Raw genomic sequence first — 17,786 nt, forward strand, 5'->3', positions numbered from 1 at the left:
GAATTTTCAGTAATGCATTGTGAGTTTTGGTCTTCAATTTAGTCAATGATAATAGGGATGCCAATATTAAAATTCCCTTTTAAGACCTAAAACTTCAGCTCTTAAGCACACTTGAACATTTACGGATAAACAAAGAAACAAACTTAAGTCCCTAAAATACACTTTAAAGTTTAAGGATGAGGATGACAAAAGAAAAAGACTTTAGTTGATATATTATAGGTTCTGCTTAAACACCCCCCCCCCAGCTTATTTTACATAAGGCTGGTATTTACTGTCAATATTTGTCAATATTCAAGTTCACTATATAGGTTGTAAATATTGAGAGAAATTTTCATCTTTTCAAATTTTGAGCTAATATCGGCCAATAGTCGAGCGTAAAGCATTAGTTCAGGCAGGCCACGGAGTCAAGCAGGGCCATATAACTGAGATCAGCTGATTTTACACAAGCCCTGTTCAGCTGATGGCTGTGCCATATTTAAACTGCTCTAGCCTGGCTATGCTTTGCTGCTCCCTCTTAAAGCCGCTTTAAGCAACCCTCCTCCACCCCAGCTCCTCCTTTATTCTGGTTCTGACTTAATCAGTGTAATTCTGTTGTCGTTAAATCTTGCTCTGCTCTGGGCCTTTTTGCTGCTTCTCTCCCTGCCTCTGTGATTTTTTTTTGGAACAGGGAAGGGCAGGGGGATCCCAGAACAGCCACACCACCAAATATAAATAACAGCAATGAGAGCAAAATTAAGAACTGCTTATAAAGAGAAAAATTTATGACTGCAAATCATGTGTGTTTCTTGACAAAGTTGTCCTGACTCAACTGATGTTATGCTAATAATATTGTGCATCTCTGGATTTGACCCCCCAAAAAACATATCTTTACCATTCATTATCTATACCTCTTATCCAGTTCAGGGCTCTGGAGCTGATCCCAGCTGACACTGGGCGAGAGGCAGGGTACACCATTTACTGGTCGACAGTCAAACACATGGCTGCCATGAAGAGACAAACGACGAACCTATGGGCAATTTAGATTCACCAATTAACCTTACAAGTACATATTAGGCCCGTGGGAGGAAACCAGAGTACTTGAAGAGAACCCATGCATGCAGGAGAACATGCTAACTCCACATAGAAAGACCCTGCCTGACAGGGATTCAAACCAATAACTTTCTTACTGTGATGCAACAGTGCCAATTGCTGCATCACCATGCAGCCAAAACATTGTGATTAAACTTGTACCTGTAACCAAATTCCCCACCGAAGCAAAATGAGGATGTTACTGTTTTACACTGAATCTCATGTGACTCTGAAACTAGTTTTAATATATCTTTAATTTAACACCCCTACTGTCACTGACACCTCCATCGTTTCTCCCTTGTGTTGCTGGCTGGCATCAGAGCACTTTCTCAGGGGTTTGATGCTGGGTCCTGCACTTTTTTTTTTTGCACCGTTTGGAAAAAGTCGTTTTCTATCCTCTGTCATCTTAGCAGCTGAGCAGGGCAGTCTGGGTTTGTGTCACAACCTTGAGATGCATTTAGGGAGTATACTGCACAAGTCACTCACTACAGGGCTGCATACACAAATCCATCATGCTCTAATTGAAATCAAAAGCAACATTTGGCTATAAGCAGTCTGTCATCCCCTTCAGATGGAACAATTAAGCTGTTACTAAGATTATGGGAGAAAAGGATCCAGATGGTCTGTCAGGCACCCTGTTCTCAGACTGGTTATTTACCACTTTTTTGTGACAGCCTACGTATGCATCATTAACTTCCAAAAGCACCACTGTGCTGCTTTCACTGTATAAGGAAACCAAAAAGGGCTTTTTTCAAGATTTAATATGTAAATGGATCCCTTTGAGTCCGCTTTAAAGGCCACCATGAGAGTTTTAACAGTCTGCAGGTCAGCAGGGTTTGTGCACTCAATTAAGGCAGAGCATAACACCACAGGAGCTAAATTTAGACTCTCACAGCTGCAATTTCACAGATAACAAGGTAGCAGCCTGTTTCAAATGACTCACATGTTTAGGTCTTACTCTGATAATAATTATGTGACCTTGATGATCTGACTCTTCTTTGTAAGAGATGCTTTTAAACCACGGTAACAGGATTGACGGCTACATTTTCCCCCCTAAGACAACACTGTGTTCCAGTTTGAAGAAAACGTAACTTTTAATAAACACCATAATTGCTTGTGTCTTCTTGCCTCTAATTTTGGCTTTAAAAAAGGCAATTCAGGGACCACACCCACCAACTCGCCTGTAATAACAGCTTGTGTCTGAGCCTGGCCGCCAGACGGAGACTGCTCCCCACTTTATTGTGGGATGCCAGTTTTGCTGATGTGGAAAAGAAAATATGAACAGTATGTCTGTCTCCTTTCAGGTGATTCAGACAGGCAAGACTTTGCTGGAGAGCTCTGAGGGGGTGTATGAGAGGATTCTACAAACCCAAAAAGCAGGTAAGAAATGGTAGAATAGTGAGAAAGCAGAGCAAAAAACTGCATTTCCTGTCATGATCAGACATCCTGAACGCTTTTAAATGATCCCCCACACATAATAAGATCTGTAATTATGAAATTAGGGGTGACTTTACATTGAAATTTCAAAATACGTATGATGTGCTATCAATAAAAATAAAAAATGAGAGGTAAACACCTCAACAAAAAGGACATCATAGGCATCCAACTATTTTTTTTTTATAATCAAGAATTTCAAGTGAATTCTGCTGTGTAAACTGCCCATATATGTTGCTGTTGTCTACAGTGAAACATTGTAAACATTTTTTTGCAATTTTTGATTCATTCCTCTCCAATGCACCTTTCTTTTGTAGTTTTTATGCTATCAATCATTAAAAATTCAGAGGTTTTATTGTTTTAGCTTTCTGATTTTGAACAGCAACAAAGATTTTGACAACCTTTGATTAAATAGAGATTATTACACCTATTTGCAATAGCAAAATAACCATTTCTTATCCTATACATGTGAGTTTGTTACTGGCTACACTCAGGGCCACGATGCCTCATGTCTCAGTATTTTTAAAATGGCTTATTAGCAGCACAAAATGGGATTCAACCCTTTAAAAAAAGGTATATTAAAAGTGCATTTTGTATACTGAATTTACAGTAGTATCCATTAATATCGCTAGTGATTACTGGTGTTGGTTCAAGCAAATAATGATTCTATATTCAGTGCCTGTGCCATAAAAGCAGCTGGTCAATACATTGCTGTACCAAGTTGATTTTAGTAACGCTTGTCCAAGGATTGTTTGAGTCAGTCTGACCAAGGTGAGATGTTGTTATTAGGAAGATTTGTTTTCTAAGCATGCTTTCAAAACATAAATACACATAGCTGAAATAGCAGCTGGATCTGACCACTGAGGTAAACTATATATCTATGATATTACAGTTGTAGCCCAAAATAACAACGCAAATAAACAAGAGTGCTAGTTTCTCAAATTGTTACCTTTTTAGACTGTATGATTATCCCTTCCTGCCGTCTAACCAGAAGTATCTGCTCTCTCCAGCCAGCACCATGTTGATTCAGTTTAAACTAGTAAGACTCACATGTGAGTTCAATCTTTATGCAGCCATTAGCTACCAGCCTGTTGTGACACTTCAGTGGTTAAAAAAAAAAACTTTTAGTATTTCTGGGAAGAAAGAAAATTGTGATTGGCATCTCATCAGTAAAGGCTCTGCTGGATTCAAGAATATGTACACAAACACAGTACTCGAAAGGGAAAATGTTGAACTAGGAAGCTTTCAGAGCTTTAGTGACAGCTGTGTCCTCTGCTGTGTTGACTGTGCATTTTTTTACCTTATTTCATAAAACTTCTTAAATGTAACAAGTTTTACTGACTAGATGTATATAGAAACATCTTAATGATAAGGTTGATTTCATGTTTACATTTAATTCTCATGCTAAAACAACATCTACAGGAAATGAAACCATCTAACCAAGGCTAGTTTATCATTGTGCTGGCCTGCTGGAAACATTAAGTGAGAGTGAAGGGAAGGGGGCGAACCACCATTACCACAGCTCAGCTTTATTGGTTTCCTGAAGGATGACTTATAAAATATTCAATTTCTATTGTCTTGACTCATCAGAGAGGAGTGTCTCTCTCTGTTTCTTTCCCTCACTTCAACCAGCTTCAGCCCTTTTACTATAACATGCCGTTTGCTTTGAGATGAAGATGTTCTGTTTATTGGCATCCAAAAGATCAGCTAAAATTGGTGCTCATATCTGTACAGTGAGGCTTTTAAGCTGTTTTGACTATTACTTTGGTCCAGCTTTAGCTGCAGAATATGCATAGGGCTGTGTAATATGTAAGCTTATAATGAATACTCTGCCATATGTATGGTGTAACTTCTTTGTTCTGATTTTTACTGTTTAACCCTTTTACTCCTAGCGTGTCGTCGACAACGCGCTGTTGAAGCACACTTTACATGACCATAATTGTATGACTGTGCTGTCGGAAAAATTCAAACAGTTTCTGAAAGCTAAGAAATGGTGCTTTACAGCCAGCATGCGGTTATTTCTGTAATTTCTCCTTTTCCCACTAAGATTCTAGCATGACGTTCCCCTGTTTTTTGTGTTTCTTCATTTTAAACTGTTAAAACACTTAACATGCAGTAATATGTAAATAACTGACATATATTAAAAGTTCTAAGTATTGTGGAAAAATGGGCAAAAGCATGTACTCACAGGACATTTTCTGGGCCTTTTATGGTTAAAATAAGAAAAGAGCCCAGAGACTCAGTTTTAATTTAAACAGTTAAAAAAACACTTTTTAAACATGCAGTACATTGTACACAACTGCCAGATATTAAAGTACTCTGGAATAATGGGCAAAAGCACTTACAAGACACTTTCTGTGCCATTTTAAGTTAAAAAAAGAACGTGTCCAGAGACTCAGGAGTTAAAGGGTTAAAGTTTAAAATTATATTATCTTTCAGTGAAGTCCAGTTCCATCTCCTTCAATCACAGCAGTGTGAACTGGGAAGTGTTTAGAGCGTCTCAGAGTGGAACGTTGCAAGTAGTTGCAAGTTTCAACTTGTCTTGTCTCAAATCCTTGGTCTGAATTTTGGGAATTTTGAAGTTGAGTCGTATAAGGTGCTTGGCTGTAGTAGTGGCATTAGCCTCCACTGATTTCTGTGAAAGTTGCTCCTGTGGTTATTAGAAGCTCAGAGAGATCCACAGCGTAGTGGCTATAAATGGTAAACGTTCTATCCGCGTAGTTTAATGACTTTTACGTAAAAATGGGCCAAGAAATTATGTTGGCTCACCTGTTCGCTGTGTCGAAAACATACAAAGCACTTTATTTCTCCCAAAAAACCCTCTGTGTCAGGCACTAATTTACGATACAGCTTTCGGCATTTTGTCTCCTTCCGCCTCTGTGCACTGATATCCTCTGATCAGCTGTGTGGGTCTGTGGGCTTCTACAGGGAAAATAACACCACACCAAGCTAAAACAAAGATAGCACGAGAATTTCGACTCAAGTGATGATGATGTGCTGTTTACTGTGGATACAAGAGGATATTTGTATGAACCGGAGCACATCGGAGAAGAACCAATGGAGAGTCAACAGGCTAATAGAGAGAGCAGAGAAACTTCATTTAACAGTTTTGAGAAGGAGAGATCCCCACCATGGGTTCGCATTTTCCACACCTACATCACCAGGTAATTTAGTGGTGAAGGATCTGTGGTTTCATGTTCTTTTGCTTTCTACCTTAAAAGTTCACTTTTCCTCATCAATGGCACTGTTGTAGCCCTGTGACCCACAGACCTCCAGACGACAGTTTGCTTGTGCCGTAGGATGAGACGTAATGTTGATCCAGTGTTGATTTATGATCGGGAGTCTGTGCATTGAGTTGTATTTTCAAGTTGTCAGGATACTTGGTGCATCTTTCCAGCTGTTTGGATCAATCTGCCAGTGCCAAAAATAGATCTGCAGGGTATCTGCAACAAAGCGGAGCGGAGTGGCACTTCAGGGACGTGCTGGGGCATTGTCAGTGGAACTGCTCCAGTTGACTAGAGAGAAGTTGATTTGCTCCACTGTACAATTCACCGGCGGATCACAGTGCAGACATTGTATGTATCACCTTAATATGAAATTGCTGATTCATGTATTCTAATCAGCATCTGTCCACACTGTTGTGTTTTCTCCACCAGTTGTCATTTTAAAATTAATTATAAAATAAACAATCTGCAAATGTTCCTGCTCATTGCATAAATATAACACAATATTTGTTCTACATGGCAAATAAACAAGTATTGATTGTCAACTTAGTTGTTGCTCTACCTGTTACTCATCTTCAATGGGACTTATGAATAAATCACTCATCTGAAAGTATTTATGCCTGAAGGAGAAAGCTTTTTTCCTTTTTTCTGACTGTTGTGAGCAGAAAGGGAGTTCATTAGCAGTGAAGTTGTGTTTGAGGTCAGATGATACCCATTTCATGTGTTGTGAGTTTGAAAACACAACAGGATGTGATGCAACTATCCTTTGTACCAAGCAGTGAGGGCAAGCCATTATTGGAAAACCTCTCCTCTGCATGAATCATTCTCTGATATTAAACAATACTCAAATAGAGATCATAGTGGTGAAACAAAACAAAAGCTTTTCACAGACCTAACAAAGTCTCAGAGCTGCGTTGTGTGTAAAAAAAATCTAAAATCAGCTGGAGAAAATTCAACATCCAACAATGCAAACTGGGACACAACAGATGGCAAACTGATGAACTTGAACATTGACTTCTTTCCCATCCTGAACTGACATAATTTTACCCCAGCGGTGTTTGTGTGTCTAACTGTAACACGTGGGTTGCTGATGTGCCTGTTTGTATTTGTGTGCAAGTGTTGCCGTTTTCTCACACGTGTCTGTTTTGTAGAAACTGGGTCAGTACAAACCCAATTCCCCCTTTACAGCAAGCGGAACGTTCCAGCAGCAACAGCTATTAAAGTTGTGAATAATCCATCACATCAGCTCAGACAGGGCACACTTTTCCCTCAGAAAAAAAAATAATACAATCACACTGTTAGAAAACACTGTAAGGTGTTTGCAGCTTGAGCATAGATGGCACTTTCCTCAACCTACACCTACATAGACTCAAATTAGCATTCAGGTCAGCGGGATGGCTGAACCTGCTGCAGACTAACAAGATCATTACAGAAGATGTTCTTAAATGCCAAGTGAAAAATTATTGCTGCAGAGTGGCTCTGCTGTGACATTATGCAGAATACAAAGCAGAGAGCCAATGTTTATGATTTAAAAGTTACAAAACCTTTTAAAGTGGATCTACTGAGATCATTAAGCATGTGGGCCAGTGCTTTATAGCATTATATTATCATTAATACTTTTACTTCTTTGTCCTACAGATATTGTATAAGGACATTTCAAATGTCCTAGTACAATTTTCTCCAAGGTAGGATGAAGGGACGATCTTTTTTTTCAGTCACCTATACAGCATTTTTTCACCAGTTTCCTTATCTTTAGTTTGCTCTGGACAATGAGGGAGCCAAATCAGGCTATGACCCATATCTGAATCATGCTTTTCAGGACAGCGGTAACAAATGTCATATTTTTACTCACTCAAAACAGTTGAAGTCTGCTAAGAAAGTGCAGTCTTTTAGCCAATTTAGCTCACAAGAAGTCAGCATCCACATTCCATCTTAGTGAGTTGTCTGTGTGTCCAAGTACTCATAAGAGCTGGCCTACACTATTATATTGTAACCAATTTTTCAGAGCCATGCATTGTGACTTACCTGGGGTCAAATATTACCTCTGTGGTGATATATTCAGGATATATGTTCCTTACAGCTGTAGTGTATCTCATGAGTTCTTTAGTATTAGTACATGACTAATTTCTGTTATTTCATAGCATCATGATACAGATCAGTTGTATTCCACATTGCATTGCTTTCTAATACAAGATAAAATTGACTTTAAGTATTAATGATGGTGGAACGATATAAATGTTAATGTCCTATTTTATTGTCTGTTGAAGCTCACTGCATTTAATTAGAATAAATCTCAGTTTTTTCATATTTCAACATTTTTATTAAAGAAAGACATGATATTCTAATGCTACTTTTTCCTATTCATGCAGCCTTTCTTTGCATTTTTCTCAGCAAAGATTAAAAGTGAGTGATATGGTTGAAAAAGCGCACTGCTCATTGGAATGGGACAAAATATTGATGTTGCAATTTGTTAAAAAAAAAAAAACAAATTGAAAAATAACACAACAGTATGTAAGTACCTTAAACTAAATGAACTGTATTGTTCAATAATTGTTTAATCTTGGTTATCTTGTTTCCATGATCACAGAAAGTTAAATTATCACTAAAATTGAAACACAGTTAGTTGCGCGACACTACAGTGCCTGTACTTTGATTGCATGTAAGCAGAGTCTTTGAGAAGGCAGAGCAACACTAGAAAAACAAGGAAAGGCACTTTGATACTTTTGACGAGAACAAGAATGCCCTTTACTCCTCACCCCAACCCTCTGTCATGGGCTCTTTCTGAATTGTGAGTGAAGCAGTGAAGAGTCATTTGTTTGGCCAACTGACTCTGACATTTCTCTTATTGGATCCTTTAAAATCAAGCTTACTCTGGCTTGTTTCTCCAAAGTTGCTGATCCCTTTTTATTCTTTGTTTTTCCCCTAAACTTTATGTCTTCTATCTTAAGTTGTCAAACTATACATTACATCTCTGTGTGCTTGAATTTATGGTTTATATTATGCCTCAAATAATTTTGAACAAATAATACAAAATGATAATCAGCTGTTTATTAGTATGATGTCAAAGCCTCTGTTTCAAGCCTCTAAAATAGAAGCATTTTTTGTTTTTCCAGTAGGATATATAAATGTGAATTGAATATCTTTTGGTTTGGACGTGTCAAAACAAGTCATCTGAATCGACTGTAGGCTCTAAACACTGAAACTCACTCTCAGCAGGTTACATTACCTACTACCATAACTCAACAGCTTACAACACCCAAATAATATCCTTTACAGAAAATAAAACAGGCAAATCATTACAATAAATGTGAGACATCACAGGCCTGTCAAGTGAAATTTGAATCTTACCACTGATGAATATTCAGTGTTAAGTACTATTCACACTGGACTAATATTACCTGTGGACCTCTGATAATTTGTGAATTAGCCCCTGATGTCAGTGTTTGGTGTGGTGCATTTGCAGAATAAACAAAGTCTGGGATGTAGTCAAATTTACTGACATTTCTGAAGGAAAACATAAGGGTGCTGTTGCAATGAAAGAGCATTTATTTAATTATAAAATTCGTACAAAAAAAATGCAATGTTGTGCACATTGCGTTCTACAGGTGACATTTCCTGCATGTGTCCTATATATACTGTAAACCAGAGTTTCCTATAGACAACATGCACTTAAGTGTTTTTCCCCCTCTGTGTATATTTCAAATTTCACCTGTTCATATCTGCGTCCGATCAGACAGAGGAAGAGAGAGAAAGTTGCATCTCCCATAGGTATGAGAAGGTATAGGTCTGATGTGAAATATGACCCTCTCCTGTTTCTTTTAACAGTTTTTATGCAGTTGATGCTGCTGCTGATATTCTGCACCCTATAAATTTAGGATCAGTACGCATCCACAACAACCCTCCTTGTGTGGTTCAGCTGTTGCAGCCTAACCACTGAATGGTAAACGATTCATTTCGAATCAAAAATTGTGTTATGAAAGAACGATCTCTGATGCTGCCTGTATTTTTTTTTTTTCAATCAGAAAAAGGATCAGAAAAAGCTGCACTGACCATAAAAAATAAAATTATGACCCGAAATTACAGAGATGCTGATTCACACATGATTAGAATCACCTGTGGACCTCAGTGTGTGCTTATATATGTCAGTTAATTTGCCATGGAAGTTTTAATCTATAAAGTATGTGCATGGTTAATTCGCCCAGGATTAAAACTACAGACCTCCTACACAATTATTACAATTTACTTGTCCAGTGCAAATAGGGCACAAGTCATTATAAGCTGATGAACTCAACTGTAACCATTGTCAATGGAAAATATTGTTTTTTACTGTGAAAGTGTGTATAACTTTATGTGTGCTGGTCCCCAGCTAGGATAGCCTATAATTATGATTGTGCAAATGGAGATCCTAATAAAGAAAATAGAGAATTAATGCAGTCAGTAAGACAGATCTTTAGTGCTCATTATCATTAATCAATTATTTGTAGTTATATTTTCTTCAATATTTAATGTCATGTTGTGCTCAGTAAGTCACATTATATAGTATATGATTATGCAATAGTATCTTGATAAAATAATCATCAATTAATGCATATTTCAGGTCATGCTTCTCAGATCTGACACTCCATACTGTAGAGATCATCCAGGCATCAATATTGTACTGTTTCTGTCTTGCAGCATTACCTCACAGACATCAGTGTGAATTGCCTCACTGAGAATGAGCTTCCCCTTGTCTTGCTTGCCAGACTCCATGAAATGTTGCTAGGCAACCTCCAGTGTGAGCAAGAGATGGAGGAAGCTGTGCGCCTCCTTCAGCACAGTCATGGTTCACGTGCAGCACAGCAGAAGCAGCAGCAGCTCTGTAGTCACAGCACAGAGACCTGAAACTGAAGAGAGAATAATGTGACATGTCACAACTCAAGGAGAAGAGGAGGGAAAATAAGTGAAGGTTTGATGAAGGAGTGGCGGTGTGATGTCACACTCAGAGATGATAAACGTGTCACAGTTGTCAGTAAATTGTTACTTTCAAGAGGTTGATCTGTCACCTGAGATCTGGTGGCAGACTTGTTTTCTCAGTTAAGAGGCTCTTAAACAGCCCAACCCCTCACCTATTATGGTGATTTCACATTAAGGGGTCTCTCTCGTGTGCTCATCACGTTTCCATGGCAACAGCACCAACAGGGGCCAGGGCTGACTCTAGCTAATATTAGAGCTTCAAGCGGAAATGGGTTCGCCTTCTGTAGGAGTTTCCAGTGCACAAGTGTTACGCAGTTATGTGCTTTGTGTGTAGTAGGAACTCTGCTTCATCTCTCTCTTTTTTGTTTATTTAGCTTCCAGGCTGTGCTGCCTGTTGCTGCAGAGTCAGAGCTGTACTGTACAGCCAGCTCAACATTAAACATGTCCTTACTCAGACTCAGTCATGCAAAAGAAAGAAAAAAAAAAAGAAGAGAGGAGGTGGGAAAGCTCCTCAGGAGACAAATCCCTCCTCTGTTTAATGCCGTGATGCTAATCCTCAGTGAAAGAACGTCATGTCTGTCTGCCTACACTGCATCTCTTCTGTGCCTTGCTCTCAGTTTCCGGAGCTCGTCCTTTTCCCTCTTATCCAGCCTCACTGTTCCCTTCAACTCTGCTGCTTGTTTTCTCATCTGCCTTTGAGCTATATTGCCTTTTTGCTTTCTCTTGGTTTTTTTCTTTCACAATTCACCAGTTTCTGCCGATGTCCCATCAACACCTCGTTGAGATGTGCCACCGTTCTACACCTTCCACTCAGTCACATTTCACTATGAGATATTGATTTCAGAGTTGTGAGTTGTGGAGGGCACACATGCTCTACAAAGTGTTCCTGGTTAAAAATGAAACCTCCGCTGCAATGGATGCAACAATGTGTGGATTGTGGAAATATTTTTTTACAAGAGTAACAAGATCACCCTTTCTTTTTAAACTGACACTTTGAGAAAACAAATTAATTTGTCACAGTTCTACCATGATAGTGTAGTGGGAGATCTTCTTGTCAGTCTTGTTGCTGTCTTTTTAGACTAGGTGCGTGGCAGCCTCGTCACAGCTTGATTTTCATTTTTGTTTGCATGTTAACAAGTCGGGGCTTTCAGACTGCCTGCATGAGGGCCACATCTCACATGGCTGATATACACGTCACATGTGCTAAGAATCTTGAGAAAAGAAGTCTCACCTATTTCTTGCAAGCTGCATGCATCTCTAAAAAATGCTGATTAAAGAGCCATATTTACCTAACCTGACACGCCAGATGGATGTGTTTCACACATCGATCTGGGAAAGCTTCAATAGGAAATGTTTGAGAAAAGGCAGAGGATCTGAAAAAAACTCGGAGTGTGATTGGATGAACGTTCTGTCTATCACATCTCTATGGGCCAATAAGAGCAACAAAACACGTGACGTAGCTGCTATTGAGCTGCGCACGCGAAACGTGGTGACTATAGACGTGTAAGTACTTGACTTTTGTAGTTTTTGAAAAGAAAACAACTCGCTGCTGTTCTTTGTTCTTCTTTTAATGAAGAAATGTTGTCAAGTTCTGATAAAACTGGCGCTTTAGCAGCATCAACGCTAATCTCTTCCTCCATAACTGCACCAGCTCTTGCTGCTGCTTGTTTACATCACGACTCTGTTGCGCTTGAAAGTACTGCCCCTCGTCGCTGAAAGGTCCTGTCACTTTCTAACCGGGCCCAAACGGTTCAGATGGGAGCTTTGCAAGATGGATTTGCCAGTGAGAAACACGGAAATGGGCAAATCCATCTGCTTTGCAAGGTTAGCATAATTTAAGGTTTAAGGATGAAAAAAGAAACAAACTTCTTTTTCTTAAAACACATTTCAAAATTTAAAGAATGAGGATGAATAAAGAAAAAGATCTCTAATTACATAGGTCTGTTGGTCCAGCCTAAAACCCCACTAATTTATACTGTATGTTGATATTCATGGCCAAAATATCAAATGTAATATAAGCAGAAATTTTGATATCTGGCGATACAGTACTTGCATTTTTTAGCTAGTATCTGCCTATACTGCCTATAATTGGTGCATTCCTAGTTTTCTGACCCTTTTTAAATTTGATGCCAGCAAATGTTTGAGGAAAGTTGGAGCTGTGGCATGACTGAGTTATGAAATACTAAAAAACACCAGGTGGAACACCCCTGAGAGGCTGAGTAAGGACCGGGAGGGGTTCTCTGTTCTGTGAAGAGACTTTGCTGCTTAAGCTCTGTCCTACCTTTTTTTGCAGTGGGGAAGGATGCCCCTATCACATTTTCCTGCTGCTGATAGTAGTTCTGGTTGGCTGCTCTTGAAATCAGCCGATGTGTTCACTTTTTTTTTTTTTTTTTGCTGTTTGTTTCATGGTTGATCAACTGACCTAGCTTTGTAGAGTACTGGGACCTCAAAATATACTCAAACAAATTAGTGTGTCATGAAAGAAAAGAAGTCCACCCCTCTTCATAGATTAGGAGCCCCTCCTCCGCAACACCCTGGACCTACCCCTGTACAATTTACCCTTCATCCACATCTTTTCCTGGGTCAAGAAAAGCAGGCCTCCATCCAATAAACAAAATTCCAGCCAGAAAAGAGACATTATGTCATCAATATGCATTAAACTATTTAGTTAATACATGGTCCAAAAATGAAAAAGGGACTAGATCATGCTATATGATTCTAGAATCATATTATAAAACAATCTGAATTTAACTGTCTTTTGTTTGTAAATTAAATATCTTTTAGTGGAACAGATTACTTAGGACAAGAAAAGAAACACATCTTTTTTTTTTATCAGTACTTAGAAAAGCCAAGGTTTGTCTTCTTCAGCCTTTGGTTTTAAATCAGCAAACCCAGACTTTGTAAATAGTATTAAGAATATTGATATATTGATTTTAAATGACTCATGGATTACACATGAAGTCAAAACTAACTCTCCAAAGAACTCGATAGACAGAGGCTTAAAAGTCATCCTTATTCAGCTCAGGTAAAAAATCCTTCAGTGGAGCTCCAAGTGTCCTACAGTAAGTTATAAGTAAGATTATTCATTCATCTATTATTTGTTAATTTATTTGGATTAACACTAATAAACTGAAATAATATCAAGTCTCTTCAACTGGCTAAACAGTGGTGATCTGATAAGTAAAGGCAATAAGCCTCATAACATTGACTCAGTTGCATTATCCATCTATTGCAGTAATTTTATATTGCAGTGACACATTTCACCTCGAAAAACAGTTTTTATTGTGTTCTATATATCACATTGTGATGTTGTGTTACACTGTTAAGCTGGCTAAATAGCTTTGATCCCATTTCAAAGTGAATTTCAACACTGATTTCAATATTGAATTACTTATGTAACTATTGAGACTCACCAAAAAGTTTAGTGGAATTTCACAATGGTGGCTTAATTGGAGGAAAAGGATGTCATACCTGCAGCAGCAGATGAAGTCAAGGAGACACTTTCTACACAGACAGGTGAAGGTGCTGCATTCAGATTAAATTCACAGTGCTGATGTGCTTAAGTTTGCTGGCTGGCAATTCAGTTAGCCAATATTATTATACTACACAACACACAGTGCCTCTCTCAGCTGCAGACACCAGAGTATTAACCACAGGTGCATAGTAATCGTTTCCAGATCAATCAGTCAAGGAAATTAATTGAATATATTTGAGTCATTTTATAATGTCAGTTAGCCACAAGGTTTGGATATCGAGTTTTTTCTCCAAAAAATATTGCACAAAGTGAAAAATTTGAAGCTACAACCAAGTCATAGAACACCTTACTTAAAGCTGAAATCACTTAAACTGATATCATTGACATTGTGGCCTTTGGTTGCATCAAGATCAGGGTCAAATATCATAACCTTGATTATTTGAGTGCTTCAGGGGGGCAAGCATCAATTATTACTCTACAAAATCACACCTTTATTGCTTTTATAGGACTATATGGATGATGAAATATGCCCTGATATCCTCTTAATGCTCTTAATCAACTTATTCTGACTGTTAGTTAGCTTTGTTAAAGCATGTACCTAAAGCGTAAAGAACCAATTGATGTTTTCTCTGTTATAACAGAAGCTAGATTACATCAATAGGAAGAGAATTTCAGGCCTGGGGCAAGAGAGGACCCCCACAGGGGATTCTTGCAGAGAGCAGCCACAGAATTAGCAGCACAACTGGCAAGCAGAAAGCATAACCCTACTCAGCATCCTCCTGGTGAACACTGCCTGACCTGGGTTGACAGAGGCCAGTTTGACAACTGGGAATACAGTGCCAAGGTGATTTACAGCCATTGCGACCAGGACTGTGACTCCTGGGACAGTGAAACAACGAGGTTATGGTGCGGTCAGCTCCTGGGAGACCAGGGACATCTGTCTTTAAATCTGCTCTGTACTTTATAATCCTAAAAGCTCAATTTATGTAAGAGTAACCATATGCAAGAATGCAATTTTTGTTGCGCTGTAAAGGATTATTTCCTAATATTAACAGCACCCCATCGTCCGTTTTAAAAAGAAGCTTAACTCAAAGCTGTTGGAATCACAGGCTGGAGTGGGATTTGAAGCCTTTAAAAAATCACACCTGATGTCTTTTTTTTTTTAGACCTGTCATGCAGTACACCTTCACAGCAGCTCTCAGTTGCTGCCAGTTATTATCACTCTGCAGACTTGCAGCAAGAAGAGAAGAGTCCTTCTCCACAGCCAGAGAACCTCTGTACTCTTTCAAAGGCTGTGAAATGTCGGCAGTACATGTCAGAGTCTCTGCCCTAATGCGTTTCCTCACAGTGACAACAGGCTTAGCACCCAATCACAACTCCCAGACTCCTCCAGTCACCTCATAGTTGCTCCTTTGTCTCACAAAACAACATGAATTTCTAACCATTAACACTGACTGCTTCTCTTATTTCCTCTCTCAGCGATGGAGTTTCATGAAAATCTCCACGACTTGGCCGTGAAGGAGGGGCTGAAGGGCAGGAAGCTACACAAGGCCGTGGAGAGCTTCACATGGAACATCACCATACTCAAAGTAAGGCTGTCATTCAGACTAACAGTGAACTGTGAACTCCAGCATGTTCTACACTCTTTTCTGTTTGAATTGCATGTACTTGCTACATTGCACACGCCAATTTGAAGAGTGCTATTTCTCACATGTCCATAACACACATGGATGATCAGAGGTGGTCAAAGGTCAGGGTCAGCACCCTCCAGCAGTTTTCCTCCTGGATATTTCCATTAGCTGGAGTGGGATTCAGCGTTATCCTAGTTACATGACAGCTCCAGTTAGGGACGGGTAATAGACTGATTGCCCATGCATAGAGGTTGTGAGTCCTTACAGGCCAGATTTATTGAGTGTTTATGGATGCGTGTAGTGTGTTTTGATTAACTCTCACCACTAATGTATAACACTCATTCAAATGTTTATTAGATGGATATTTTAAAAACTTGATTCTGATTGGCCAATTGCACATAGCAGCTGTCAGCTATTTCTCTATAGAAATAGCCCCTGTTACAAAGAAAAATAGGTTGTTGGTAGGGATGCTGCTAGAATTTCAGACCCTTGAGGCCTAGTTGTAATAATATTCATCCAAACAAAGAAGCTCGGTTAACGTGGCATTAGTCTGTTTACTTTGGACAAAAAGAGAAATGAGAGAAAAACAGCAATGAAAAAAGGATAAAAGATGTAAAATTGAATGCCACAGTGAAGAGTGCAAATATGAAGATGGCACATGCAGTAAATGGATGTCTTCACCATCAGTGGAAATGCTCACTTTAATATGAGTAGTCACAGGTTAGTTAAGTGCTTTTAAGAAATATCAATTTAAATGAAAGCAAGTTAGCTTATTTTTATGAGCTAAAGAGTTAACTGTTGCTGTGGACACAGCCCCTTAAATCCCAAAAGATGCTGCTGCTATTCTAAGCAGAAGAATTAAAACCTGATACAATTACTTCCAAACCAATATTTTGTTTTATATGATTGATTTCCAAAAAGACCAAAAAAAAAAAAAAGACCAGCTACAGTAACCAATGTTGGAGTCCTGCTCACTCTGTTAGACATTAATGTATCAAAACAAGGTTTTTCTTGTAATTTCCAACATCCCTCAAATAATCAGGGAGTAACACAATTTGTATTGCTGCTTTAATAAGACATACAAGTAATGAAGTTGTAGCTCTGAAAGGAAGTCTAGATTTAAATTTTTCAACATGCAGAAAAAAAAGTTTTGAGTTTTGAGAGCCAAGCATGCAACCTGCTCTTGATGTGGTAAGTCGTTAGAAACCATCATGACATCATGATAATTAGGTCGTTTCCACCGAGCGGTCCGGCTCAGTTCGGTGCGGTACGGCACACTTTTTTTGGCGTTTCCATAGAGAAAGGGTCCCAAAAAACCGACCTGTACTGTCCCACTTTTCGGCACCCTTCCGAAGGGGTGCCAATCTTACCTAACCGTACATAAAGGTGGAGCTACACATACAACAATAGGGGCTGCACTGACATGACGTCAGCGCGCGACTCTGCTGCACACCTCTGGGCTTCAAAGACCGAAGTCTGCTGTGAGAAACGGGCGGAAACGGGAGAAAAATGGACCAATATCTGCCTAAATGGGAAATATTTGGACTCGACCTGAAGGCTCACATCAGCCTGATCCATCCTCGATGGATGAGAAACTAAATTAATGCAGAAGTTTTGTGAATACGAAGCCTTTGAACAGTTCATTCTCATCTGTAACTAGTTATTAATCTACATCTTATGTTAGATAACCTGTGAAAACATCGCTCTGTGGTTGTTGAATGGGCTCGTAAAACTTCAGGATGCAGACTACTTTTAAACGAGATCAACGCACCCCGGATTTCTGACTTAATCTAGTTTGATTTTAACACCGGCTGAACTTTTACTTTATTTTCAATGCGGCAAATTCTCACAGTACAGCTGTAAACTTTCATATTTTGTGGTATAAACAGTTCTAGACTAGATATATTCACATATTAATGTAGTGTTATGACTCAAACCATCTCTGTACACATATTCGATCAGCTGAGGAACTTTACCGACAGCGGTTAACATCATTAAGAT

The 17,786-nt window shown here is 38.9% G+C and overlaps 1 protein-coding gene across 3 annotated transcripts in view; it reads left to right on the forward strand.

The window, feature by feature from the left end:
- Positions 1–17,786, forward strand: part of LOC121513441 (inactive phospholipase C-like protein 2) — an 88,518-nt gene that overhangs the window by 49,340 nt on the left and 21,392 nt on the right. For all 3 annotated transcript variants that reach the window (XR_005992206.1, XM_041793204.1, XM_041793205.1), the window contains 2 exons: positions 2,373–2,448; positions 15,634–15,743. Coding sequence is in view for 2 of the 3 variants with exons in the window: in XM_041793204.1 (XP_041649138.1) it covers positions 2,373–2,448; positions 15,634–15,743 (186 nt within the window). In the remaining variant the exon portion in view is untranslated. The remainder of the gene's footprint in view (positions 1–2,372; positions 2,449–15,633; positions 15,744–17,786) is intronic.

The sequence above is a fragment of the Cheilinus undulatus genome, linkage group 8 (assembly GCF_018320785.1).
Source record: "Cheilinus undulatus linkage group 8, ASM1832078v1, whole genome shotgun sequence".
Lineage (NCBI taxonomy): Eukaryota > Metazoa > Chordata > Actinopteri > Labriformes > Labridae > Cheilinus > Cheilinus undulatus.